Raw genomic sequence first — 26,899 nt, forward strand, 5'->3', positions numbered from 1 at the left:
CTGCATTTGATCTTAACAAGATGTTTTTGTAGATACAAGGATAGATCGATATTGAACTTCAGTACTGCTGGTTTTAGAGAAATTTCACGTTAGCAGTTGCGTATATATAGCACTTGGTAAAATGGTCATACAATTGGAATTAGTTATCCGGTTAAAGTCAACTGTTGTTGTTCATAGTTTTTTTGTTAATCAGTGCTGGAAACCAGTCACATTCTTTAACATCCAAATTCAATGTCAAAATGCAGTAAAGGGAAGAGAGTCATGAAGTAAGTCTTGTGTAGTTACTGCCTTTATTGCTTGGAGGTAAATGTTGATCCATCACACTGTGTTTGGACGGTAACATCCAAGTAGGAATCACATCATGTGCAGTTATACTTCTCTGATATGACAAGAAAAACAGCTTTCGTTTATTGGTTTGAGGGCATCTTTGATGTGCCATGGCAAGATGTAAAAAAAAATATATATATTCATAATAATAATTCATATAGGCTCCGCCCCCCCCCCCCCCCGCGACCCAGAAGGATAAGCGGTTTGGATGGATGGATGGATGGATGGATGGATGAATAATAATTCATAACAGTATTGGTAATATTTATAATAATAAATCATTTGATATAAATTATTATAAATAATTAAATTGTTGCATAATAAAATTATATCGACGTAAAAGATCCTGCTATAAAATTTGATATACTGTCCAGCCCTACTTGTTTTACCTTAAGGCACAGGTGGGCAGCTGCTTGAGACCTCGGCCACCGAAGACCCTTCGGTTCGGACACACCCCAAAAAACATGCTTATTAGTCTTAAATTCTTTAACAAGGGCTTGTGTAAATCCTGACAGTGACAGGATTTATAAATGTCCACTTTTACACAGCTTGTATTTTGAGTAAATATATTGGGGTTTTTTTTTGTACTGTGTAGTGTATGTCATAAATGTGTAAAATATGTATTGGCATAATATATTTTACAGCATATATATGTTACAGCATAAATACGGTGTATCACACGAATCTATCGCATAGAAAGTTATTCTTGAAGAAAAAGGTCTACAAAAGAATTGTGTTTCGGTTTGGTTTACATGTACAGTGGGGGCTTTGAGGCTGGGGATCAGTGCCAGAGAGGAGGCTGATGGTTTGAATACTCTGATCCTACTTCATTGGGCCCTTGAGCAAGACCCTTAATCTGCATCTGCTCTGTCCTGGGTATGATGTTAATCTACATCCAGGCCTGTAAGCAGGTCCTCCAATTTACAGGGAAATTAGGGGGTTGGTGGCAGGATTAGCACTCTAGCCACTGGGAAAAAGAAACTCACATGGCTCCTTTCAGAACAGTGTGGTGCTGAGGTATGACCCACTGCAGGGCTGCACTCAGGCTCCCGTCCCTGAGGTGCTCAGTCGTGTAGTGGGTGTGGCAGCGTGAGCCCCTTACTGTACCTAATGGTTTGCAAGATGACACTAATGATCCCCACATGGCAAATCATTTTGAAATTCTTTTCACATTATCTTTCCATTTTTGATTTCCAGGGTTAGTGATACATATAACATCTACATACAGTGATATGTATCATATATAAAAGTTATATGGTCATACGAGTTATAAAAATTTTTGGTCTGTTGGCGTCCAGTGCTCCTGGAGCAATTGGAATTGGAACCTACGGCCTTCTGAGTCCCCCACCCCCCCCCCCCCCCCCAAAAAAAAAAAGGTATGGGGGAGCGAAGGTTTAGATCTCTGTCTAGATGTCAGGCATGATGGATGATGAAGTACTCATCAATATCGATCAAGGCCATTACCCTCAGCTACTCTAGGGCCTGACCCTGCTCTCTAGTCTGAACTTTGAACAAAAAACAAACAAGCAAATAAATGTTAATTCAGCACAAAATGAATTAACAAATAAATGTTAATTCAGCCACACTTACATTTTGTCAAATATGTTCTTTAACAGTAATGTTCATGTAGGAAACAGTGCAAAGAAATGAAACACATTCAGTGAATAGGCAGTAAAATGTGATATTTCTACCTGTGAGTAAATACAACCCAAAGTGCAAGGTGCCATTAACAAAACCAGTTAATCGAGGCATCACTGACATAAACCTGGCTCAAATAAACGAGTGGCAAAGAAGACGTGTTTATCATCTGTGAGTAATATTTGAGTCTTGGATGACAGCTGGACTGATGGATTTCTCACTATAACAATCCCAGATGTGAGGCAGATGCTAGCGGTTTTCTGCATGTGTTCCCTGGGCACTATTTTGATCCGTGACACCATGGAGGTTTGCTGTATCAGAGTACACCAGCTACGAATGCTTATGGCATCACCAAATAAATAACCCCCCCCCCCCCCCATCCCTCCCCCTGCCCCCCTTTGATTTTAATGAAACGTTTAACCTCTTTTTGCGGTTGGAACAGTGGCTAACAATGTAAGAAATTTATTTATTTATATAGTTTGCAGAAAGAGCTGAAGGAAGGTTAATCATTTCAGGGGAACTGGCTGACCGTTACTCTATTTATTCAGTGCCGCGCAGAGCTAATTAAATTAGCTGTGGCTTAAATACCAGGGACTGGAGCCAAATGTAAGACACTGTGTATATAATGATTCTGATCAATCTCGGCTGTATCGGTTGCATTACACTGGAGGCGTGTTTAGGCATATGATGTGTCTCCTTCACAACAGTGTGACCAGAGTGTGGTCTGTGCTGCCCTACGACTCACTGGCAGAGGAATGGGAAAAGAATGCACACCGGATTACTTTCGCTCTTGTAAAATCTGATTCCCAGAACTGTTTCTTTCAACTTTTGTTGGTCATGTAAGTAACGGAAGGGGCAGAATCCCTAAAGCTAGCTTCCTGAGACGTTTAGTAATATAACCCCATTTCCAAAAAAAAGTTGGGACACTGTAATGAAAATATGTAAATAAAAACAGAATACAATGATATGCAAATCATATAAATATATATTTAACTGCGAATAGAATCAAGACACCATATGTTGAAATGTTATTGCTTTATGACAAATATCTGCTCAATCTGATGCCAGCAGCACATTTTAAAAAACTGGGGCAGGAGCAACAAAAGACTGGAAAAGTTGTGTAATGCTAAAAGAAAACACCTGGATGAATATCTCACAACTAATTAGGTTAATTGGCAACAGGTCAGTAAAATGACTGGGTGTAAAACGAGTCTCTGTGTAGTGAAGATGGGAGATGAAAGACTAAGTGGGCAACTAGTGCAACAATTTATGTTCCTCAACATAATATTGCAAAGAATTTAGGAATTGCATCATTTTAATGTCATTAAAAGATTCAGAGAATCCAGGGAAATCTTAAAACCAAAACTGGATAGCCATGACCTTCGGGTCCTCAGGTGGCACTGCATTAAACACAAACACAATTCTGTAGTGGAAATCACTGCACAGGCTCAGGAACACTTCTGAAAACTGTTGTCTGTGAACATCCACAAATACATGATGAAACTCTACTATTCAAAGAAGAAACCATATGTAAACATGATCCAGAATTGCCACTGGCTTCTCTGGGCCCGAGCTTCTTTACTGAGGCAAGATAGAAAACTCTCCTGTGGTCTGACGAATCAAAATTTCAAATTCTTTTTGAAAATGATGGATGCCGCATCGTCCAGGCTAAAGAACAGAGGGACCATCTAGCTTATCAGAGGACAGTTCAAAAGCCACCATCTGTGATGTAGGGGGGCGCATTAGTGCCCATGGCTTGTATAGCTTGCACATCTGGGAAGGCACCATTAATGCTAAATGATATATACATGCTTTAGAGCAACATCTGCTGCCATCCAGACAACATCATTTTCAAAGAAGGCCTTGTATATTTCAGCATGTATACAATTCCGAATGTATTTTAGCAGCATGGCTCCAAAGTAGAAGAATTTGGGTAGTAAATTGGCCTGCCTGCAGTCCAGACCTGTCACACATTGAAAACATCTAGTGCATCATGAAATAAGAAATATTATAAATGAAACCTGGAACAACATTGCACTTTAAGCAACTAAGACCAGGTTCAAGTTAATCATCCATCCATCTTCCAAACCGCTTATCCTACTGGGTCGCAGGGGGTCCGGAGCCTGTTCCCGGAAGCAATGGGCACGAGGCAGGGAACAACCCTGGATGGGGGGGGGGGGACAGCCCATCGCAGGGCACACTCACACACCATTCACTCACACATGCACACCTACGGGCAATTTAGCAACTCCAATTAGCCTCAGCATGTTTTAGGACTGTGGGGGGAAACCAGAGTACCTGGAGGAAACCCCACGACGACATGGGGAGAACATGCAAACTCCACACATGTGACCCAGGCGGAGACTCGAACGCGGGTCCCAGAGGTGTGAGGCAACAGTGCTAACCACTGCACCACCATGCCGCCCCTCAAGTTAATCTTTTAATATTCACATACTTAAATGTTCACTGAAACATTTCCTATACATTCCTTTTTTGAATTAAGGGAAATTATTTTTTTTTTGTTGGGTAGTTCATCCTCTTCTAGGGTTTCACACACACACACGCCATAAATTCCATCATGGAGATATGTTACAGGTCAGACATGCCGTAGAAGCGCTGAGGTGAAACTCCTCTTATACCCAGAGCCTTAATCTCCCCCATCATTTTCTTCGCAACAAGGCCCTGCCTCTTAATCTCTCATTGTGAGGGATCTCTGTTAGAACAAAAGTACATTCATTTGATAAATGTTGAATGCTTTTTATTCTCTTTAAAATGAGATTCATAAAAAAACATGTGATGCTCTGACCTTGACCAAAATATGCAATTAGAAGATGGATGGATGTTTTATGGATATATTTTGACCCACTGGTGGCATAGTTAAGGGAATAAGTTAAAGTGTATCCAAGCCAGGGTCTGCGACCCGGCTTCTGTACCAGATTGAGTCCTGGTATTATCATGTCATATGTCAGAGAAGTTCTGAAAATTTCCAGCGGTCAGAGAGATTCTCCAAAATTTGACATTCATATAAATATACTTAAATTCAGCATAATCAGAAATATGAGGATTCTTGCGAGGTTTGTTCCCCAACTTTATGCTGTTTCTCTCTGTGACGACAAGACTAGTATGAGATGTGATGGAAGAAGCCATCCAACCTTTTGATTTGATGAATGGATTTTCCCCAGTGAGTAAACTGTCTGGCGTAGCAGACATGTCTGAGTCATGGCAGCTAAGCTCCACCTATAATTGTTGTAAACCCCAATGACGCCTGGTGATGACATATGGGTATCATTTAATAAAAGACTCCTTTCATTACAAAAAAAATGCAGAATAACTATTGCCGTCATTCCAGCTTCTTGTACATATGAAGTGTAATTCCCTAACCTTGTCCTGAGCCAAAATTTAATCTGTATGTCAATGTATGTCACAAACTACAGAGTCAGGATGGTGGAATCCTTAATTATAATAAAGCACATCGCAGTTCTAATACCAAGGCCAGTGTTCCATGCTCAAGAGTCTATTCTGTACACCACTAGTTGTGTTTGTGCCAAATGGGAAAATGTAACCACAAACAAATTTCTGATAGATTGGTCTCCAGAAGACTTCAGATTTCACAAAAGCCGCTTGAAATCAAATTCAACCGTTTTCCCACGTCACTGCAATGGATGTGCGTGAGCAGCAAAGAATTATGGTTTTATTAATTGCACTAGGTAGGTAAATGAGGAGGAACTATTGGCCAGGAAACAGGCAAGGATCAATTCTGCATTTCATTTCCTGATTGTGAGGAAGGTTTGTGGGGGAGGGGGGGTGTTGAGGGTAAAGAGCAGGATATTCAACTAGGTGACTCGAATCACTGTCTCGGGTACGACTATTCCTCAGACGTTCTAAGCTTCCTGGCAGTTGCTCATTTACTTACTGTACTGTATGTCGTTGGATGCCAGCTGAAGTTGAGAAAATGTGATCCAGACTGATGGTCAGACATGACACATCGTATTGTAATTATAATGGCGGAAGTAGATGAAGTTACAAATTTCATACATACATTAAAACAAAAATACATAATGATTTATGAATAATGATTGATGAAAAATAAGCTCAAATATACTTTCATGTAATGAGCTGTTAATTGGCTTAACTTTAGTAAGAGTGCATCATTAATTCATCAGTGAATCTTGTTGGTGACTAACATAACCTGCCCAACATAGGATACATTGGATATAAAAACTCTACATACACATATCCGGTGGCAGGAGTTTGAACCCACAACCCCTGGAAGTTTGAGGCACCGGTGCTCAGCATTGTCACTGGCCCACCCCCTTGCGACAATAAGCACGCATCCTTCTCATTACTGCTACTTCATTTCAGTGTTGTGGTAACCCTGCAGCCTGCCTTCCAGGGGGTATCCAGGTTTGGTATGCAGGCCATCACAGGGCACATAATCACGCACACAACCACACACTTAGACATGTGTCGGGCCACAATTTAGAGATTTCTATTTACCGAATTGCATATCTTTGAATTGAGACAGGAAACCAGAGGACTGCAAGGAATCCTGTGCCACAGGGAAAATGTGAACGGCACTGAGCCGCTATGCTAACTCTTTGTTAGAATACCAAGAATACAATAACAATTATTGCATTTCCTTATTTAAAATGGATAAACTGGTTATATTTTAGACCAGATTATTTGTGTAGACTTTTAATCTTCACAATATGAAGTTCTTAAAAATGTTATAAACTTTATAAAAATACTTTACTGTATAACAACCCTTTGGGGTTTCCGTATTTGGTACTACATTTCACATCACTCAGTGAAAAAATACTAAATCACAAAACAGCAAATACCCGAGACTGACCTTATTTTATGTGTATTATAGTAGATCTTGTGTAGATGTATGATTTACAAAATTACATTTGTTTTCTATTTCGGGTGTTGAAATGTTTCTAACCAATTTTCTCATAGCACAATTTGACCATAATGTCTTGCGTCTTCATCCAGGCAACGCAACCTGTAGCCCACAAATAAGTTGTTATAAGTTGTTATAAGTCTGGGAAATTCTGAAATGTATATAACAAAACAGGAGCATATGGAGCAGCGTAAGGAGGCAGCTGGAAGCTGAATGTGTGTAGAGGAGCATAAGGAGGCAGCTGGAAGATGAATATGTGTAGAGGAGCGTAAAGAGGCAGCTGGAAGCAGGATGTATGTAGAGGAGTGTAAGGAGGCAGCTGGATGCTGAATGTGTGTAGAGGAGCGTAAGGAGGCAGCTGGAAGCAGATGTATGTAGAGGAGCGTAAGGAGGCAGCTGGAAGCAGGATGTATGTAGAGGAGCGTAAGGAGGCAGCTGGAAGCTGGATGTATGTAGAGGAGCGTAAGGAGGCAGCTGGAAGCAGGATGTATGTAGAGGAGCGTAAGGAGGCAGCTGGAAGCAGGATGTATGTAGAGGAGCGTAAGGAGGCAGCTGGACACTGAATGTGTGTAGAGGAGTGTAAAGAGGCAGCTGGAAGCTGGATGTATGTAGAGGAGCGTAAGGAGGCAGCTGGAAGCTGGATGTGTGTAGAGGAGCGTAAGGAGGCAGCTGGAGGATGAATGTGTGTAGAGGAGCGTAAGGAGGCAGCTGGAAGTTGAATATGTGTAGAGGAGCGTAAGGAGGCAGCTGGATGCTGAATGTGTGTAGAGGAGTGTAAAGAGGCAGCTGGAAGCAGGATGTATGTAGAGGAGTGTAAGGAGGCAGCTGGATGCTGAATGTGTGTACAGGAGCGTAAGGAGGCAGCTGGATGCTGAATGTGTAGAGGAGTGTAAGGAGGCAGCTGGAAGCAGGATGTATGTAGAGGAGTGTAAAGAGGCAGCTGGAAGCTGGATGTATGTAGAGGAGCGTAAAGAGGCAGCTGGAAGCTGGATGTATGTAGAAGAACATAACAAGGCAGCTGGAAGCTGGATGTATGTAGAGGAGCGTAAGGAGGCAGCTGGATGCTGAATGTATGTAGAGGAGCGTAAGGAGGCAGCTGTAAGGAGGCAGCTGGAAGCAGGATGTATGTAGAGGAGCGTAAGGAGGCAGCTGGATGCTGAATGTATGTAGAGGAGTGTAAGGAGGCAGCTGGATGCTGAATGTGTGTAGAGGAGTGTAAGGAGGCAGCTGGATGCTGAATGTGTAGAGGAGTGTAAGGAGGCAGCTGGATGCTGAATGTGTGTAGAGGAGTGTAAGGAGGCAGCTGGAAGCTGGATGTATGTAGAGGAGCGTAAGGAGGCAGCTGGAAGCTGGATGTATGTAGAGGAGCGTAAGGAGGCAGCTGGAAGCTGGATGTATGTAGAGGAGCGTAAGGAGGCAGCTGGAAGCTGGATGTATGTAGAGGAGCGTAAGGAGGCAGCTGGAAGCTGGATGTATGTAGAGGAGCGTAAGGAGGCAGCTGGACGCTAAATGTATGTAGAGGAGCGTAAGGAGGCAGCTGGAAGCTGGATGTATGTAGAGGAGCGTAAGGAGGCAGCTGGAAGCTGGATGTATGTAGAGGAGCGTAAGGAGGCAGCTGGAAGCTGGATGTATGTAGAGGAGCGTAAGGAGGCAGCTGGACGCTAAATGTATGTAGAGGAGCGTAAGGAGGCAGCTGGAAGCAGGATGTATGTAGAGGAGCGTAAGGAGGCAGCTGGAAGCTGGATGTATGTAGAGGAACATAACGAGGCAGCTGGACGGTGTCCATTAAAGTTTGCTCTCAGTGATCTGCAAAGTTTAATTTCTCTAATGCTCTTCCTGCTTTGGCACTTTGCTGCAGACTTTGCATTGGAATTGCTGAATAGCTTTAGTGAGTCATGCTGTGGGCAAGAGATGAAGGAAATCGGCGCTCAATATTGCCCTTTTGCAATATTAAAGTTTGCATGGGATGCAGTTTATCTTCCAGATGAATTTGCTCTTTTTATTCTTCTCCAAAAAAAAAACACAATATCTGGAAATTGCACTTACATCATTGTAGTCATTAGTATGAGCTGTCTTACATATTTTTTAATTGGTAAGAATTATGTACAGCATTGCGGTTGTGCATATGTTTGTATTGCGTAAACTTTGATCAAAAAGTTTGAGAACTCCTGTTATAGACAAATAAAATCTCCCTGTTTAATTAAAAAACCACTATTAGCTCACCATGAAATTAGCTAATTTCATGAGCATATAACTTCTTGCTAAATAAGCATTAAAGTTAGGATGGAATGTCTCCTTCTGGGTCATGTCAGCGGAGTCCAGGTTAGACTAAAACCTAGAAAGCAAACGTGATTAATCAGTATGGACAAAAGCAGAAGCTGAAAGAAATGAAGGAAATCAAGCGCAGCTGCTGGAAGCAGTGACATAGCCAGTGCACTGGTAACCAGTGCTCCCACTGTACCGAACACATGTATGGCAGGAATTTGTCATTTCATTCAAATCATTTGACAAGGGATAAGTTAAAAAAAAAATCACTGGAATTGTTTTATATTGATAGAATGCAAATAAGCAAGAACTCTCCTATCTTCAATGCTGGAATGACTGCTTAAGTTTTAAATTAGAGAATGATAATTAGATTTTCTGTTATTAATTAATTAATTCATTAATTAATTTATTTATCCGTCTTCTATATTCCCTCCACTTGAAGGGAACTCGAAATTGAAATGTTTATTCATTAGGATTGGGAATCAATTGGAAAATGAACTAATCACACAATTTTCTGTGACTAATCAGTGCGATTAATCACACCAAATATTAAAACCTATAATCATAAAAATGTCAAAATGTCAAATCTCCAAATTAATGTACAGTTAACAGAGATGGAAGTTCATGGGTCATCGTTCCAAACTTATTGCCATAACATATTAATTTTCTCTAATTTTTAAGACTAGTTTGAACATGCGCAAATGTGCGCCTTCATTGTCTGAACTGTCAGTTTTGCCTCTAGGGTAATTTATGTTTGTTACTATTTATTTCTGTAATAAAAGCATTTATTCTTATCCAGGGCAAAAGTTACTGAGATAAGAAAAAAATGACAAAAGTAAATTAAGGAAAAAAAATGTACATCTTATCATACAAATTGATTGTTTATTGAGGGTTACATGAAATAAAGCTGAAATATTTAAAAACGGTTTATATATTTGTGCTCCTGGTTTTTCGCTATTTGTTTGGGGAAATCACCAGAGCAGAGCAATAAATAACAATTTTATTATAGTTAGCACTGTATTTATATTTCTTTGGTGGTTTAGTTTAAATTTTTAATGTTAAGATTATTCATTTCCAACAAAAGTACTACTTGCAAGTAAGTAAAAGCTGAATTTCAATACTTATGTCATATAATAATCTTTTCAACAATGAATACTGTTCTATGTCTTTAATGTGATGACACATCACATCATATATATATATATATATATATATATATATATATATATATATATATATATATTAACTACCTAATAACTACCTAATTCCTAATTAACTGCCTAAAAACTACCTAATTCCCATTGGTCATTATGGTAATGGGGAGGATTGTATATTTAGGGTCATGTAAATTCTCCTTTCTTTAAAATTATTTTGGTTAATGTAGCAATAAAATAACAGATCTATTATTAGGCAGTTTGGATACCTACAATTCAATGTAATCCCAGAAGACTTCATATATATTATTCAAGAAAAGAAATGAAATATAAAACAACATATTCTAACAAGCTATCACCAATATAACCTACCATCACATACTGTAAATGAAGAAACCAAGAAATTTCATTTGCAAATCACAACATCAACATGGCTATCAGCAAAATGACAATGCGCAGTTCATCCTATATGCAATTCGGCAAGAATGTTGCCTCATAAGGATAGAACACGCTTTTGTTTTGTGTGATTAATACATGTGACATTTTTTGACTGGTAATGCCTGTAATTTATAATCAGTGAGAAATGCATGATGAAAAAGAAGAGCAGTGGTGATAACTTCATCATGGAACCGGCGGAATCGAAATACTCCACATGTTTTATGCTTTTGTATGTGTTTTCCGATAATCTGTTCTGCATTCCTTAGCATGTCACCCAGTGATCATATCTGGTATCATCTGAACTGGAAACAACTTATTTTTCATGAATAAATGGAACATTGTCCTAAAACCAGATCCGGTACAGCTGTCCTGGGTGTCTTGTATTCTCCAATAACTGACCATGCATCAGAAACAGTGTATGAAGATGATCAAATAAATCAGTTTCTCCATTTCATTTAACTGGAAGTGATTTCCTAAGACAAATCTTTCTTCAGAATATTTTTAAGTTCTATTTACAGGAAATGTTCTTGGTAAACGAGTTGCGGCTACAGATAGTGATCTCCAGGTGTTTGGAATGATCTTGTTGAATTTAATATTGAATTCAGAATGGTTGTAACTGACTTGCCTTAGTGACTTTATTGAAACATTTAGAGTCTTAAACTTTAATACTTCTAGTACTGTTTTCAATATTTTCAATGCCTGATATTCATATTGAAGTGATTATTACAGTAGGATAATAAGTACTGACCGCACATGTAAACTAGGATAAAAAAATGAAATAAAATAATTTCCGGAAAAAAGAAAGCTTGTCAATTTTTTGGAACAAACCAGGTGTGACAACTTATCAATTAATGTTTATTCCATATTACTTTAACACATGATTATGTGAAAATTACAATATGGTATATAATTTATGTTTGAACCATGGAATCAGCTAGGCCTAATTAAAGCAAGAATAAAAAAATAGGGATCCACATGGAAGCCCTCTGAAAGCAGACAGCGGAGAACACGGCTCACTCCTAAGTTAGCTCTAGGACAGATTGTCCTTAGAAATAATTAAAGTTTATTCTTTCACATTTCTTGTTACTAGCAATTACTCCGAAAACATGAAAATGACTCTTGATGTGCTGGAATGTATACTGACAGATGTGATTTTGTAACATCCAGGATACTGACATTTTTTAACGAAAAAAAATCTTAATCTATTATTATATTATAGTCATTCTACAACAAAATAAACTATTTTCACATTCCACTGAGACTATTATTGAGAGGGAATATACTGAGGCTGACAGTCCCACTCTATATAATCATACTGTTTTGTCTAATGGATTTGTCAGAAAATTTTATGCCAGTTTGAATCTTGATGGATAGTCTTGTTAAACCACAATTCAGTGCCAAAGTCTGGGTACATGCTGTACCTCAGAGAGGTGACCGAAACACAATTTATGGCATTTAAACTGGGAAATTCAATTTATTTTTTCATCCCATATTTTGTGGTTATCTCTTAAGGTCTTGAAAAGGTTGAAAGTAACATTTTCTTCCCAAGGTGATCACTTTAAATCACCAAATTGCAACAGAAACTAATGTAATTGAGAATTAATATTATTTCCTATAAACACAACTGTCATCCTGCTCTACTGCTTTTAATGCATTTTACTTATTTCTTTCACTATAAACTTTATAGTCTGGTGACATTTAAATGTAACGTGCAGTTAGCCTGATAAAGCGTTCTGGATTATTATTTTAATTCTATATCACTATTTATAAACTCAATTTACCATGTATATCCATATTGAAATGAGAAATATAGGATATCTAATTCCATTCTCTAGATGTTTATGTATGGTTTATGCCAATCACATATAGGCCACACTGCATAATGTGACCTGACCTCCTGAGAGGTTAAGGCTGGATATTGGACAGTTTATCTGTAATCTGTTCAGCTTCGACATAAAATTGGCTTATTCCAAGTCGACAAGATGTGCTGTAATTTCATATCATAATGATGTCGATGTTCTGAAATTAATTCTGGAAATGGTGGAATGTTCCTATTTATCTATGCCTGATGAAATTCCTTTCTGTTAAAATGTAAAGTATCTTTTCCAGTATTCCTGCATTGTCATGCATTAAATAAATATGGAACTAAGAGGTACAGAAATCCATTTTAGTTATAATTTTAAAATATATCAGTACATTATATTCGTTTGAAAATTAATCTCATTTGCATTAAGGCACGGCAAAATACATATATAAATATGTAGGCACTGTTAGTATGAATTTATTCTTCCCTTATGTGCCAGTCGGCTTTCCTCTGTAAGGATGACGTCACCTGTTTGCAGGGGGGTCCTTTGCAGCTGTGAGGACAAGAAACTGGGAACAAGAGCACAACCTGTAGGAAGTGATCGCAGCATAACGTGCACATGCCGTGTTTTAACTAAAGCATCAGCTCAGCCTTTACTCCAGACTGTAGTGTGAACTGTTTAGAGTTCAGTCTTTATAAATGAAAAAATGTGCAAAAGAAAAAAAATGAATTCCAATCAGCCTTTCTTTCGTATTCCCACTACCTTCAGAGCATCAGTACGAGACTTTCAGGCAAATGTTCGCAAAATTTTACGTGTGTGTTTTGGGACGATATATTTTGTGACCAGTGAAAACTAAAATACTAATGGGATAAATGCATATTAAGTCATTGCCTGAAATTTTTAAACATGTCAGCGGCGGAAAGCGTCATGGTATCGCCGCACCGCAGCTTTGAAACAACATCAGCCGCGTCGAGCTTTCTACTGTCTGCTCATTTTATTGTAAATGATACCAAAATCATGTCCTAAAACATTATCTGTCTCATTTATAATGAACTTAGCCAAGATGTCATGCGGGTAGTTGTGATCGTATTGGTACAGTAGCAGAGAGCGCTATAAATGCAGCTGCAGAGGTAACAAATCTTACTAGTGGACAGCACTCACGAGATTGAAGCACTGATGCTGACAAGTTAAGGCGTATTTGTCATTTTACTCTTTCACAAACAAGTGAGTACCTAAGAAAACATACCGGCGCATTGTAAAAAGAATATTTCGTAAAACCTGCATCTCCCGAGCCATGGGCTAAAACCCAAAACAAGCAATATATTGGTACGGACTATACACAGTGTGATTAATCGGGTCGTAGGTAGGCTGAATTTGAAAGCTTCTGCTTTTACATTTGTTGCTTTAATTCAAGTCATGCTGTGAGCTTCAGTTTTGCTCTATGTTCTGAATGGGAGATTTACTGACCGTGTGTAGTATTGTTCAACTTGTGACCACTAGGGGGACCCGTGGGAGGCATTTCGAAACACCAAAAACACCGTCCCGACACAGAAACGCACAGAGAAAGAAAACAGTCTTCAGGGGTTACCTGTGACTTCCCACTTCAGCTAAGAAAAAAAATAAAAACCGTATGAACTTCAGACTGTCTTGGTACAGTCTGCAAAGACATACAAAAGCGATCTGCTTCACTAGCGGGCGCCTATCTCAAGCTCCCCAAGAGCTTTCAGCTGCAAATCAATGAAGATTCCCGATGCTACTACTGCATTACCTCTCGCTTTAAAACAAGACAGTTTCGTGCATTTAAACTTTGAAAAACCAGAATCAACTCTAGAAAATTCATCCCGGCATTAAATTCGGGTTTGATTTTCTTTAACTAGAATATTATAATCGTCCTTCTATTTTTGCGCGGAGGATAAGCAAACAACACAAAGCTGTGACAAATACAAAAGTGCTCCGGGTGCTGCAAGTAAATTCATCAAGACTTGAAAAAATACTGAGAGGGAAATTATTCTAACCTCCTCAAACAAATTGATTACTTACTTAATCATCCCTCTAGTTTAATGGGATCCTTCAATTGGGAAGGTGGAGCACTTGTATGAATTAACATATTCACTTTCCCTCAATCTCTGTTGAAGTGTCTTACTTTTTGCTTAAGGGGCAAGGAAAGGGGGTCGTGGCTTAACATTATAAAGGAAAAAAATAACAGCATCGCCTTTTTGGTTGGTGTAGAATCTGTATCTTGACAAGTTGTTATAAAATCTGAAGGACGACTGGGAAGACATTAAGAGACATTTAGTGGATATAACACTTTGAAGAGATTTGTTTCACTACATTATATTTCGTTTAAAATTTACTTTCTCTTCTTTTGAAAAATGAAACTTTGGACTTTTCTTCCCTGGCTGCCTTGCCTTTTAATTTTTATCATGTGTTTGGGATCTGAGTGCGGGACTGTCCGGAGAATGGTGAGATCTAAAAGAGACTTGGTGCGCATTAGGGAAGCCAGAAGTTCCTTCCCAGGGGCTTGTGCCACACGTCTGCCTCGGGGCAAACGATCCTTGCCCGGGATGGATCGACGGTCGCCTCGCCAGCATCGTCGCTCCTCCCAGGCGGAGGAGAGCTCTTCAGGTCGGGGAAAAGCTGTTTATTTTACCGGCAGAGGAGATCAGCTACGACTGAAGCCGACTGTGGAGGTACCGAGAGGAAATTTTACCCTGGAAATGTGGATCAAACCAGAAGGAGGGCAACGGTCACCCGCAGTAATAGCAGGTTTGATCCGATTTGTTCTTTATTTTTTTCCAAGAGAATGAATGGGTTTAACCCCCAAAACATTAACAACGTGTCTATTCCTTCAAGTAGTGGAGATTGAAAGAAACAATCTGTCACGTGTGCATATTTAATTGAGATTTTTCAATTAATTGTGTGCTTTGCAAGTGAAATTTGCCTGGAAATCATAAAGTTATAATAAGTTTGACAATATGCGATTAAGTCAAAGTAATGTAGTGACATGTGAAACAGCCTAAGTTGGTAAGAACAGTTTATGGTTCCGGCACTGTCTGAAACTTTTGAATTGCGTGCACAGTCCGAAATGTTTGTGTGCCATAATTTTCGATGTAAAAGGAATCCCATTTTCATCTGGGCAGGTATTTGGAAGGTGCCCCTGAAGCATCCTTCAGTAGACTATTGTGATTCTGCGTGTGGCAATGGAAAGTGTTCTATATCGTTACTATTACTACTACTACTAATAATAATAAACACTTGAGAATTACATTCATGAAACGTAAACGTTTTTATTCAGTAACAGCATGTTGTTGGATGTCTTTACGTGGGTTCTTGTAAACGACGTAACGATTTTGGCGAAAACAGCAAAACTATTTCGGAAAACAAAAATAAACTTTTGCATTTAACAGTTGGCGATAATACGTTTTAGGCCTAGTTTTCATTGTCTTTTCTTTTTTTACCTTAACGAAGTCATGTAAAGCACACGGAGCCCACATACAGTCATCCTCAGGAAACTTTATAAGGTCGTTCATTTTAAGGAAGTCTTGCTTTATACTGACTTTTGGTTTTTATAGTTTATGACTACGTTTTATTACATAGATAGGACAATATATAATGGAAGACACCGGAATATAGGTGGTTCCGCAGTATTGCCATGTAAACTATATATAACCAAAGGCAACCAGCATACATCATAACATTTAAATGAAAGTCTATCTTAAAGACTGATTACCTGCGTTGCACTAGTAGATGACATAGCTGATTTTCTGCTCCCCCATAGCGGTGAGCTCGCTTTTATGAACACAAAGCCGATACAGGTTAATATATCAACACACAATTTTAAATACCTGTATATTTTACGATACCGTTGGCGTATTTGGCCTATATATCATGCATATTAAAATATCTTATTAACAATGATCGATTAATGTTGAATATGGGCCAGCATAATAAAGTAATCTGTCTCATAATTAATCAGGACTGCGTCTTTGACGATCCGAGTTTGAGAGAGAAGTAGTTTAAGTTAAGGCGCTGTGCAGGTACCCAGCGCCGCGCGTATACTGCCGATTCGTCGCCTGCGTTAATGACGCAGGACCGCCCCCCAGGCATGAGCGCTGTGTAGTATATATCTATTCCCTGAAAGGGACCGTAGCGAAATTTCCTTTTCACGGGCGACAGGGATAGCCGTTTCGACGATGTGGATTTCGTACTCAGTGTGTTGAAGACAGAAAACGGTGTGCAAATGCTAGCCATTTATTAGGAATCTGCTTGGAAGAGAGACGTTATGTCTTTTATATGGCTGTTTAACATTAAACTCGATTGTTAAACAGGAAACGATTGCGAAATGATACAACAACATGCTAGATGAAATCATACTTTTGAAATATCCCAACTTACTATTATTCATATAATTCTTGGTTTGCAAATTATTTTAAAGCTCGGATAAAAAAACAAAAACAGACTTTTACTGTCGGTTTAAGTTGACTGTGCATGTTTTCTCAAAGAGAACTGTAGTTAAAAGCATTCGGATTTATATAATCTCAAGTTTTCCTTCTAGCCTTTAGATCCCCTCGTCTGCCAATAGAGAGCGTAATCTTCATTTAGCATACAGAAAAGGCAATGTTCTTTAGGGATCATCGCTCAAGTGGTTGCAGTTCGCCAAGCGGTGATCATAGACGCAAACACCGAGCACTGCGCAAAGGGAAGCGGCAGAGAATTAGAGGGCACGTCAGTTTCGCTGTCGCATAAACCCTGGGGATGTCACTGATGGGCTTTCCCGATGTTAAAATATTCAAGAACTGAGCAAGCACTCTTTGTTTATGATGGTTGGTGATATATAACTCTACACGAGTGAGTAAATAAAGATACGTTAACAATATGTACTTATAGAAATATATATAAGGGAGACGGGCAGCTATCAAATGTATAATTGTTTTATCTGATAAAATTATTTTGATTTATATGGATTTCGTTTTAAGTTCGGATGTTGTTCGGATGTTATTTCGCGTTATCGATTCTATGATTCGAGCGCATTGTACACGGCACGCAAGATGCAGCGTTCATATACATCATGCTGCACTGGCAGATGTTTAACCTCGACGTCAAATTTGTATTTTTTTCATCTAAGTATTTGTTTTTGTTTAAGTACCTGATTTATCTTTTAATTTCGATACACGTTCACATTAGGCTATCATGCATTACGCCACAATTACAAATGAGCACTTTTAGTTGTTCTAAAATTAGTTGCAATAAGGTGTAGCGAAACAACGAAAAAAAAAGAATGATAATATTTGATATTAACTACATACAGGGATGCAACTTCACATGTTTTTAAATACCTTTCCCCCCTTTTTCGGACAATCATTGTCCTTTAATACTGGATTCAAATGTTTGTCATGTAAATGTGTGACCCCATCAGCTTGTTACTGATCCGTTCGAAATCGAAAGTCGAAATCTTTAATGTAATAAATGCTTATTTTTCATTTAGTGGCTACATTCCCTTATATGGCAGACTGCGATTTACTTTTATTTATGCCGCAATCTGATTTGATAGGAACTGGCATTCTTTCTACTGACAACGGGAGAGCGCGTGGCGTGAAATGAACTCCAGCCTGCCCGCCCGCCTGCCCTTGTCTGCCCCGGCACACGTCATTGTGTTTGGTCATCAGCTTTGTGTCACTGGGTCGTTGGCAGATAGACCCATGCAAGACATTTGTCAGTTCATCGGGATAATAAAATAGCTCTGCAAGAGTTTCAGTTAATGTAGCATATTTTACTCTCTGTAAGAAAGTTTTTAAATAAATATTTAATTTCTTGAGCATAATAATTACATGGAAACCGTTGAACTATTGCTTTTTTAAAAAGATAAATAAAAAACTTCATCATCACCAAAATGAAAAGAAAAGAAACTTGCACAACAAAGAGTATCTGCACCAGTTTCAACGAGGGTCATCGTATTGCTGTCAAGCTGTATTCAGGATGTGAATTTCACACTGATCAATAAATTAAACCATAAGAGCATGTTTGTAATGCAAATAGCTGCAGCAAGTGGAAGTCTGGGGGAATAACAATGACAAAATTCAGCACCATGAACAGCGCATAGTAAATGAAAATTTCTTCAGTGAATCTAACTGAATATAACTTAATTTTAAATAGGTATGTTTTCCCTAATTATTTCCTGGGTGCATAATTAAAGGGCTCACTCCAGTTTCTCTGCTCTCCATGAGGGATATTTTTGCCTTTTAAAACATTTTTCTTGTTTGCTTGATCATAGAAGAACCCCATTAGACTATACAATGCCCTTAACACTCAAAATGTTTAGGGTTCTAACTGAACAAGATACTTTATATTGTCATAGGCTGATTTTTAAATTAATGCTTATATGAATACTAAAAAGACCTGATTAACATGCAAAAACATGATATAGGAACCTGCAAGAAGCCCCAGAGCACTGGGGGAGAATGGGGGCGGGAGGGGGGGGGCATTAATCAGTCAACAGAACTGTGTTGTGGTAAACAACACCGGTAGAAAGAAAATACTATGATATACAAGGAAGAGATGTAGGTAGGAGTGGAGCAAATGCTGGCCTTATGAGTTTTTAAACATAGCAGGATAACTAACTGCTAAGAGTCTTGGTTCACACAACTAAGAGTGCTGGCTAGGTCTGTCCCACCCTGCTGTCTGAGAGACATATTTAGGTAGATAGTGACTATCTGACAGCGAGGTGACAGTAGGACAGCTTCCAGGACCTTAACATTCTGCAGTTTCTCTGACCTGCCCTCCCCTTACTCCCCTCCAGCAATAGCACAGGGTGAATAAATAGATTCCATGTCTACTTTTAAAAAAGGAGACTGTCCCTGGTCCTGACCATAGCCTGATGAATGATTCTATAAATCAACTCTCCTTGCTCTCCTTGTTTTGCCTTTTTCATATTTAAAGGTTCCACGCAGTGAGCAGATTACAAGACATGAGGAAAGTCTGTCAAAGCTGAAGGAGCTACTAGTGCTCCAGTCTTTACCTCTTGACCCATTTCTGACATACATTGTTGTCGCTCTGATTCCTTGTTTAGCCTCCCTTCTTTTCCACATCTGTCAGACTCTATTGAAAGAACCTACCAAGTAGTACTGTGTCTGATTATGGTGTGAAACGGCAAAGTGAACAATGACGGTGTTTTCATTTTACCTGCCCTGTGTAGTGGAAGAGCTGGCCTTTCTCCATACTGAGATGTAGGTAGTGAAGGGTGTTTATATTAGGACTGGCGTGTCCTAACAATGCTGTATTTTAGTAGGGACACGTCATTATTATTTGCAAACTTAGCTTTGCTTAAAAAAAAGGCACTGGGTTGGATTTTGAGGATATGCAGGCCAGTGGGCAGAAAGTGTGATCATGTGAAGATGGATGTAAAAATGAAAGAAAAAGCTGCAGAAGCTTAATTCAAGCGCAGGGTAACCATTCAGGCGTTTTTACGGGAGAATCTGTCAATCTTGCCACACTGCTGAGTTATTTTAAATTTACTGGGTAAAGTCGCTGCTTTTGATGAAAATTAAGTATCTATTAGTTGTGTTACTACGCTCCCTCGCATCTTTCACTCATTCCGCTCCTAGAAACCACCGGCTTCCCAACAGCAATAATGATTGTCGAATAATTGTGTAGCTTTTATTAATGTCGCGCAGTATCTAGAGGTTAATATTACATATTGAATTCATCATATTTAGTTGAATTGCAAAGTTTTCCTGCTGTTTGTGACAGCTACCTTTCCAATAAGCTTTGAAATGCATAGGTACACCCTCAAAGTTCAGAGAATTATATGCAGAAAAATGATTATTAAGCAGTCATAAAAATGTAAGTGATTACAATATTTAAAAAGGAAAGGTGTTCTTTTCAACCTTGTCTTCATGCTTTTTTTCCCCACGTGCAGATATATTGACCTGTGACTCTGAAAATACATCAACTTGTGGCATAAATGGCACGTGCATAAAATAAAGACTCAAGGTAAACCGTAATTTGATTTCCACCACAAACACAGGTGCCCGCCCTCTCTTTGGAAACTTTTTACAGCCTCTCTGCTTGCTGCGGTCAGCATCGAATCCCCCTCATAAACACACCTCTAACTGCTGTGCAAAGACAGATTCCACACATGGACACGGGGGCAGGATGTGTAAACAGCACCGCGCAGTGGGGCTGTAACTCACGCCTTTCTGCCAAAACCCCAGGGAATCCCAGGTTTCCTCTCCTGGTGCTCGCGCCCCCTGTTTGTCCTCGATTCCCGCTAGCCTAGCAGCAGACACCCAGGGGACCTAACCAAACGCACAGGCAGCTTTCAGAGCCCTCTGCTGTATTTAGCAAGCTGATGTCACATGAAACAGAGCTGACTAGTAATGCTCACAGGAAAGTTGCTCTTGTACTGGGGCAAATAAAGGAAAAAAGGGAAATAAATGAGGTGTTTTGTGGATTTATGCAATTCACGCCATCTGCTGCGACTACCTTTTTGTGGTTGCGTGACTATTTTTCACTTGACAAAATACGACAGAATTACCTGTGGACCTCAATAGTACCTTAATTACTCTACGCAGCGGTAGGTGTGTTCAAACCACCAGGGTTGTCCTTGCCTCAGCATATCCCATCGCTTGTTTAGTCTGGAATAATTAAATGTGCTCTGTTGTTTGAGCTCGATAAAATTATGACTGCTGTTTACATTAAGAAGCTTTCAGGCATTTTGGGTATAGCTTCAACTTAAGTGAACTAGCGTGTCTTCAGCTCCAGTGAACAGATGACTGCTTTTCTGCCAGACAGTGGAAAACATTGAAACATAATATTTTGCAAAACCAACGTTTATTTGTGCCCCTGCCATCCCACCTGCCTGAAATACTGGGTATCTAACCGCTGAGGTCTGCGGAGTAGTTTATACCAAGGATGCTGTTGGAACAAGGAAACTGGCAAAATCCTGCATCCTGCTGACGCTGTTGAAAATAACCTTATTTTTAATATTATTTTAATATTTTAATGTAGATCACATATGAAACCCATGAACGTTCTTAGCATGGGAAGGGGTGTTGTGAAGAGTTCTGTATTCTGTACCGACTGAACTTCTTTATTTCAGAGGTATCGTCATTATGGGATATTTTCTCCAACGGTCGAGGCATTCTGCACTCGTACATGCGTGCACGCTGCAGGTGTGCTGACAGTGTGTAACACAGGAGTGTACAAATGTGCGCTTGCTCATACACAGAAGCATACATGAACGCTTTCATACACTCAATTAAAGCTCGCTCTCATTTTTCATGACCCTTCCTACACTTTGCCTCTTTATAACTTGATTATAACCCTAAAAGTTTCCTTCAGATGTAAGAACACGTTACCTTCCGGAACTTAACATATGCCGTCCAAGCGAAACAGGAAAAGGGGCTTCAGAGCCCCTCGCATAATAAGGCTTTTGCAGAAAAGTACCATTTCTGATTTTTAACTTCCCCACGGTGAGGCACATTTCAGGAAAATAGACTGAATGTTCATGTAACCTTTGCTCTGTTGATACAAGACCACACTGTTAGGGTCTGATTGTTAGCAGATGGCTCATTGTAGTCTTGTGGTCTTGGGACAAGAGCAATGTGGAAGACGTGCTATGGGAACCACGTTAGCCTGCATTATTTATGGTGTTACATTTTTTTCAGAATGTTTTGCAGACCCACATTGAGTAAATTTACCTGTGGAACCAATGCTTTTGGATCTGCAGACCCTACACACCTCAAACCACCAACCTAGAGCAGTATGTTTACATAAACTCATCATCACTGAGCCAATTAAATTATTACTTTTTTAATCCTATGTGTGTAGACTATGGTGGAGGAAAACTGCATCTTTTCATCAGTATCGTGACATGACATATTCAGCTAATTAACAGTTTTTGATTGTGAAATTAAATTCTACGTATAAGTAATATTTTTGTATAGTGTTATGCTGCTCTAGGTAGACTGAATTTAAGGCCTTTTATTGCATCCATGTGCAGCATTCCTTGCAACATTTTTCTCAGGTTAATGTAAAGGGTAATATGTAAAATTAATAATATAAATGTATTTTATAAATGCATCAGTGCACACCTCCAGCTTTGCACTATATCTGCTTAAGGGTCATAGGTCTGAAATTTGTGGGTCCATAGTGAATTACTTAATGGTTTTTGATTATCTCCTGCTACCCAAGAAGGCAGACCTTGGCTTCCCTTCACTTGTTGCACTACAATTTGTAATTTGTCCGCAAGCAGCACTATGCAAGCTATTGGGAGATGTGGATGACAGGAAGATTCATCAGAAAGTATAGCAAAGCTATAAGTTTATGCAACCGATAGTGCTACAGTTCGGATCCTTCCATGTCCTTCCATGTTCAGTTCTGCATTTTCTCACTGCCCTGTATTCCCCAAGACGGCCGTCTACGTCTCGCTCCCTCTCACCTTCATTGCAGGAGAAGTGACAGCGTACTGAAATATGTTTCCCTTTGAACAAATGCGTGCATTGCTGCACTGTTAGCAAGGCACTTGAGCGTAGTGCGGAATATTGTGGCAGACATTCCTGCTTACCAAAAATCTTGTCAAAAAACAAAGTCAGGTTTCCAGTCAGGCATGTCAAACAGAAGAAAGCATGCCAAAAAACATAAATTCTTATGTGTGATATGTGCTAGCATGAATGCTTAAAAATGTATAAGCAGGTGGATATTATAAATCTTGTCTAAATGCAGAGCTGACTATGAAAAGTAATTAAACCAGTACTGGTAAGAACAGGTACAGTTTTTCGGCTTTTGCTAATTTTGAGCTGTGGTTTCTCTTTGCTTTAGGACTCTATGATAAGTGTTTCTATGCCTCCAATGACCGGGGCTGGCTGCTGGGAATTAAAGCCGTGAGTGAGCAGGGCAACCGGGATCCTCGCTTCTTCTTCTCCCTCAAGACTGACCGTGCCCACAAGGTCACCTCTATTACCTCCAACACACGCTACCTGCCCCATCAGTGGACCCACCTGGCCGTCACCTATAATGGGCAGCACATGAAGCTGTTTGTGAACGGCGCCCAGGTCGCTGTGAGCCGCGAGCAGTCAGGTGAGGTCTTCAGCCCCCTCACCAGGAAGTGCAAGGTGCTGATGATTGGCGGCAATGCCCTTAACCACAACTACCGTGGTATGGTGGAGCACCTTCACCTATGGCGACGTGCCTGCTCCCAGCCGGAGATCATGAGGGGCATGCAGAGGCGGAACCGAGACGAGCCAGATGACATTAGCCAACTGGTCATCCATGAGAGCTTCATCAACGCCTCTCATAAGTGGCTCACTGTGAAAGATGGCAGCTTCCCGCAGGCAGAGAGGGCAGGTCGCCCTGGAGTGGGAGATGCGGGAAAGTGGCTGGACACGGTGCTGGAGCCTCCGCCCTGTGGTCAGACAGTTTGCGATAACGTGGATGTGGCGATAAACTATAACCACTTCTGGACCTTCCGCAAGCCCAAGATGGTGCGCTACCGGGTAGTGAATGTCTACGATGACTCCCGTCACAAGCCGACCGTCACGGAGCACCAAATCCACCTGCAGCACCAGCACCTGAACGAGGCCTTCCGCATGTACAACATCACCTGGGAGCTGACTGTCCACAACGTGTACAACTCCTCGCTGCGACACCGCCTGGTGCTGGCTAACTGCGACATTAGCAAAGTTGGCGACGAGGAATGCGACCCCGAATGCAACCATACGCTTACCGGTTTTGATGCTGGCTTCTGCAAGAAGCAAAGGACTAACTGTCCCGACAGAAAACAGGGCAACGAAGAGTGTGACCCGGAATGCAACTGGGATAACTTCAGCTACGATCAAGGAGACTGCTGTAACCCCAACATCACTGATGTCACGAAGACGTGCTTTAATCCTGCTTCACCACTACGGTGAGCCCACACTTCCTTCCACATTTAGCGATGAGTATTGACAAAAGCAATTAATGTAAATGTCTTTCTCTTGCTTCAGTTGGGATAAGATGGATTTCCAAAGCAGCCCTAGACAATAGGACATTTACTGCCTCCACCCACCCAAACTAAACAATCGTATGATATTTTCTTTAACCCAATCTCCTGGGACACGAGTTTAGTTGAATCGTCCAGAAGCTCATTGGCCTCCATTGTATACTGCGCTATGCTTCAATAGTAATATTAACTGTTCTTCCACTACATAATTCCAAGTGCACCTTTCCATTAAATTCTGTAAATAATCTGATAACCAGCTCAGGAAACACAAAATCTTGCAATGATCAGCTGGGTAGCTGACCCTTAAAACCTGCTGTGATTGTGTGTGTGTGTATGTATGTGTGTATATATATATATATATATATATATATATATATATATGTATGTATGTATGTATGTATGTATATGTATATATATATATATATATATATGTATGTATATATATATTCTTAAGATTTCAATTAATTTAACATTATAAGTATAATAAATATAAGGCAATGGACATTTTCTTTAAGGATAAATAGTATAGCAATTTACATTACTGACTTAATAATCGTAATGACCAATTCATATAGATCCCAGCATGTAAAACCATGTTCTTCAGTTTATCACATTTACTCATTGCATTTAATGCTTGCATATTTGCGTGTTACACAGTTTAGTTACAATACAGTGAAAACATATTACTGTGAAGTGAATTCCTCAGTTGTGAATTTGGGATGCCTGACAGCTAACAGACACGGGATATTCCACTGTAGGGCGTGACCTGCAGCAGGGTAACTTGGTCTGTATTTATTCCAGTACTTCTCAATTGCATTATTACCTATGACATATTCATAGTAGTCAGTGGTTTGTCTGTACAACGTGGGCCATTCATTCCTCTGCCATGTTTCAGAAATGAGCAGCCGAATCAGCCCTCTCTCTGTGGAACAGCTGGAAAAAGGCTTGCAGGATTTGTTGTTCCAGTACACCATATGCCCCCTTAACATCTTGAGAAGAGCAGTCAAAGCCAGCTTTTACAGCTAGCTTGGACTGTTTTTAATTTAATTTTAGTTGCTCAGCATCACTTTATTAAATCTGTACTTGGGTGAGATCAATTGTTCATCTTAAATTTATGTCACGTTAAAAGAGGACAGACACAAGTTAGTCTCCTGCAGCATCGCTACTTTGTTAATGTTGTGAAACACGTATTGTTATCGTCATGCTTATGTAGCTCATGCAGAAGATTAGCTTGCCGTAACTAAGTTTAATGTCACACTTTCATTGATTCCGTTGGTAGATTGGTTACGTGTGAATTGATTTGAATTATAAATTGAGTAGCAGGGCAAGCTTGTTAATTTCTTGGTCTAGAGGGGAAGCAGGTGATAGAAGACTTCCTGGCACGGCTCATGATCTGAGCTTCGCCTCTGTGCCTCTGAACTCGTGTGGCTCTGCGTTTCGGGCCAGCGGGTTACATCCTACAGGGTAAATGCGTCACTCTGGCCTTTGCTCAAGAGCGATAAGGTTCCCTTGCTCCGGGGCCGAAACAAACTGCTCTCTTGGTAACTGGAAGAGAGGAAAAATAGAGATCTTTTCCTTGGAGATGTCTGAAATATTTTTCCGAATTTTGAGATTTATTTTGTGCTTATAAAAAAGGACTTATAGAGAGTGAGTGCGAATGGAAACCATGTCCCACTGGACAGCCGAGAGGCAATTGCTGCTTGGGACTGGATTTCCAGCCGCATTACAGAGTGGGAGTCCCCTCAGAGAGTGTTTTTCAGAAAGCAGAACATTCCAGAATATTTGGGGGCTGGGAGTGTCCATGTGCACTACGGGAAGATGTAGGAGGGGTGCTCCCGCTCACCATGTTTCTGCGCACTTTGGGTTTCACATTGGCTAATTACGGCAAAACAGCTTAGAAAAAAACACTTTGAGGTGTCAGCCATGTACCTACGAAAGCTTGTCTTCTCATTTAAGCCAATTGTCTTTTCATTAATGATTCAATGGAGTAGTTGTTTGTAAAGTAGTGGAGGAAGTAGAGTAAATTCTGCTCTTTGTAATAGTCTTATGGGAATTTCTAGCTTTAGATTTCTGGCATAATCTTGTTTTCCAGTGTCAATTTTCACTAGTCTGTCGTCGATAATAACAGTAAAATTATAATCCTAATTACAGCAATCTTTGTTACACATTACATTAAGCAAAACATTGTCCCTGCTGTGCAGTCTCAATCAGTTATTTAGTCATTATGCCCTCATGAATATGGAGTGGGACATGTCTTAGCAACTTCTGATTGCATCTCAGGACTAGAGCCTTTGTAGCTGTGCTCGGTAGGGCTGTCTGGGTGAGTTTGTCAGTGTGACGTCGCAGACTTAAACCTGCCTGTTTCCATGTCGTGTTTTTTTATCTATGTTCA

The 26,899-nt window shown here is 40.0% G+C and overlaps 1 protein-coding gene across 1 annotated transcript in view; it reads left to right on the forward strand.

Annotated features, from left to right (window-relative positions):
* Positions 1–14,815: 14,815 nt before the first annotated feature.
* LOC125716031 (pappalysin-1-like) overlaps positions 14,816–26,899 on the forward strand; it is a 110,926-nt gene continuing 98,842 nt past the window's right edge. The window contains exons 1-2 of the mRNA XM_048988255.1: positions 14,816–15,296; positions 23,349–24,432. Coding sequence (XP_048844212.1) covers positions 14,903–15,296; positions 23,349–24,432 — 1,478 coding nt within the window. The 5' untranslated portion in view covers positions 14,816–14,902. The remainder of the gene's footprint in view (positions 15,297–23,348; positions 24,433–26,899) is intronic.

Source organism: Brienomyrus brachyistius, chromosome 2 (genome assembly GCF_023856365.1).
Source record: "Brienomyrus brachyistius isolate T26 chromosome 2, BBRACH_0.4, whole genome shotgun sequence".
Lineage (NCBI taxonomy): Eukaryota > Metazoa > Chordata > Actinopteri > Osteoglossiformes > Mormyridae > Brienomyrus > Brienomyrus brachyistius.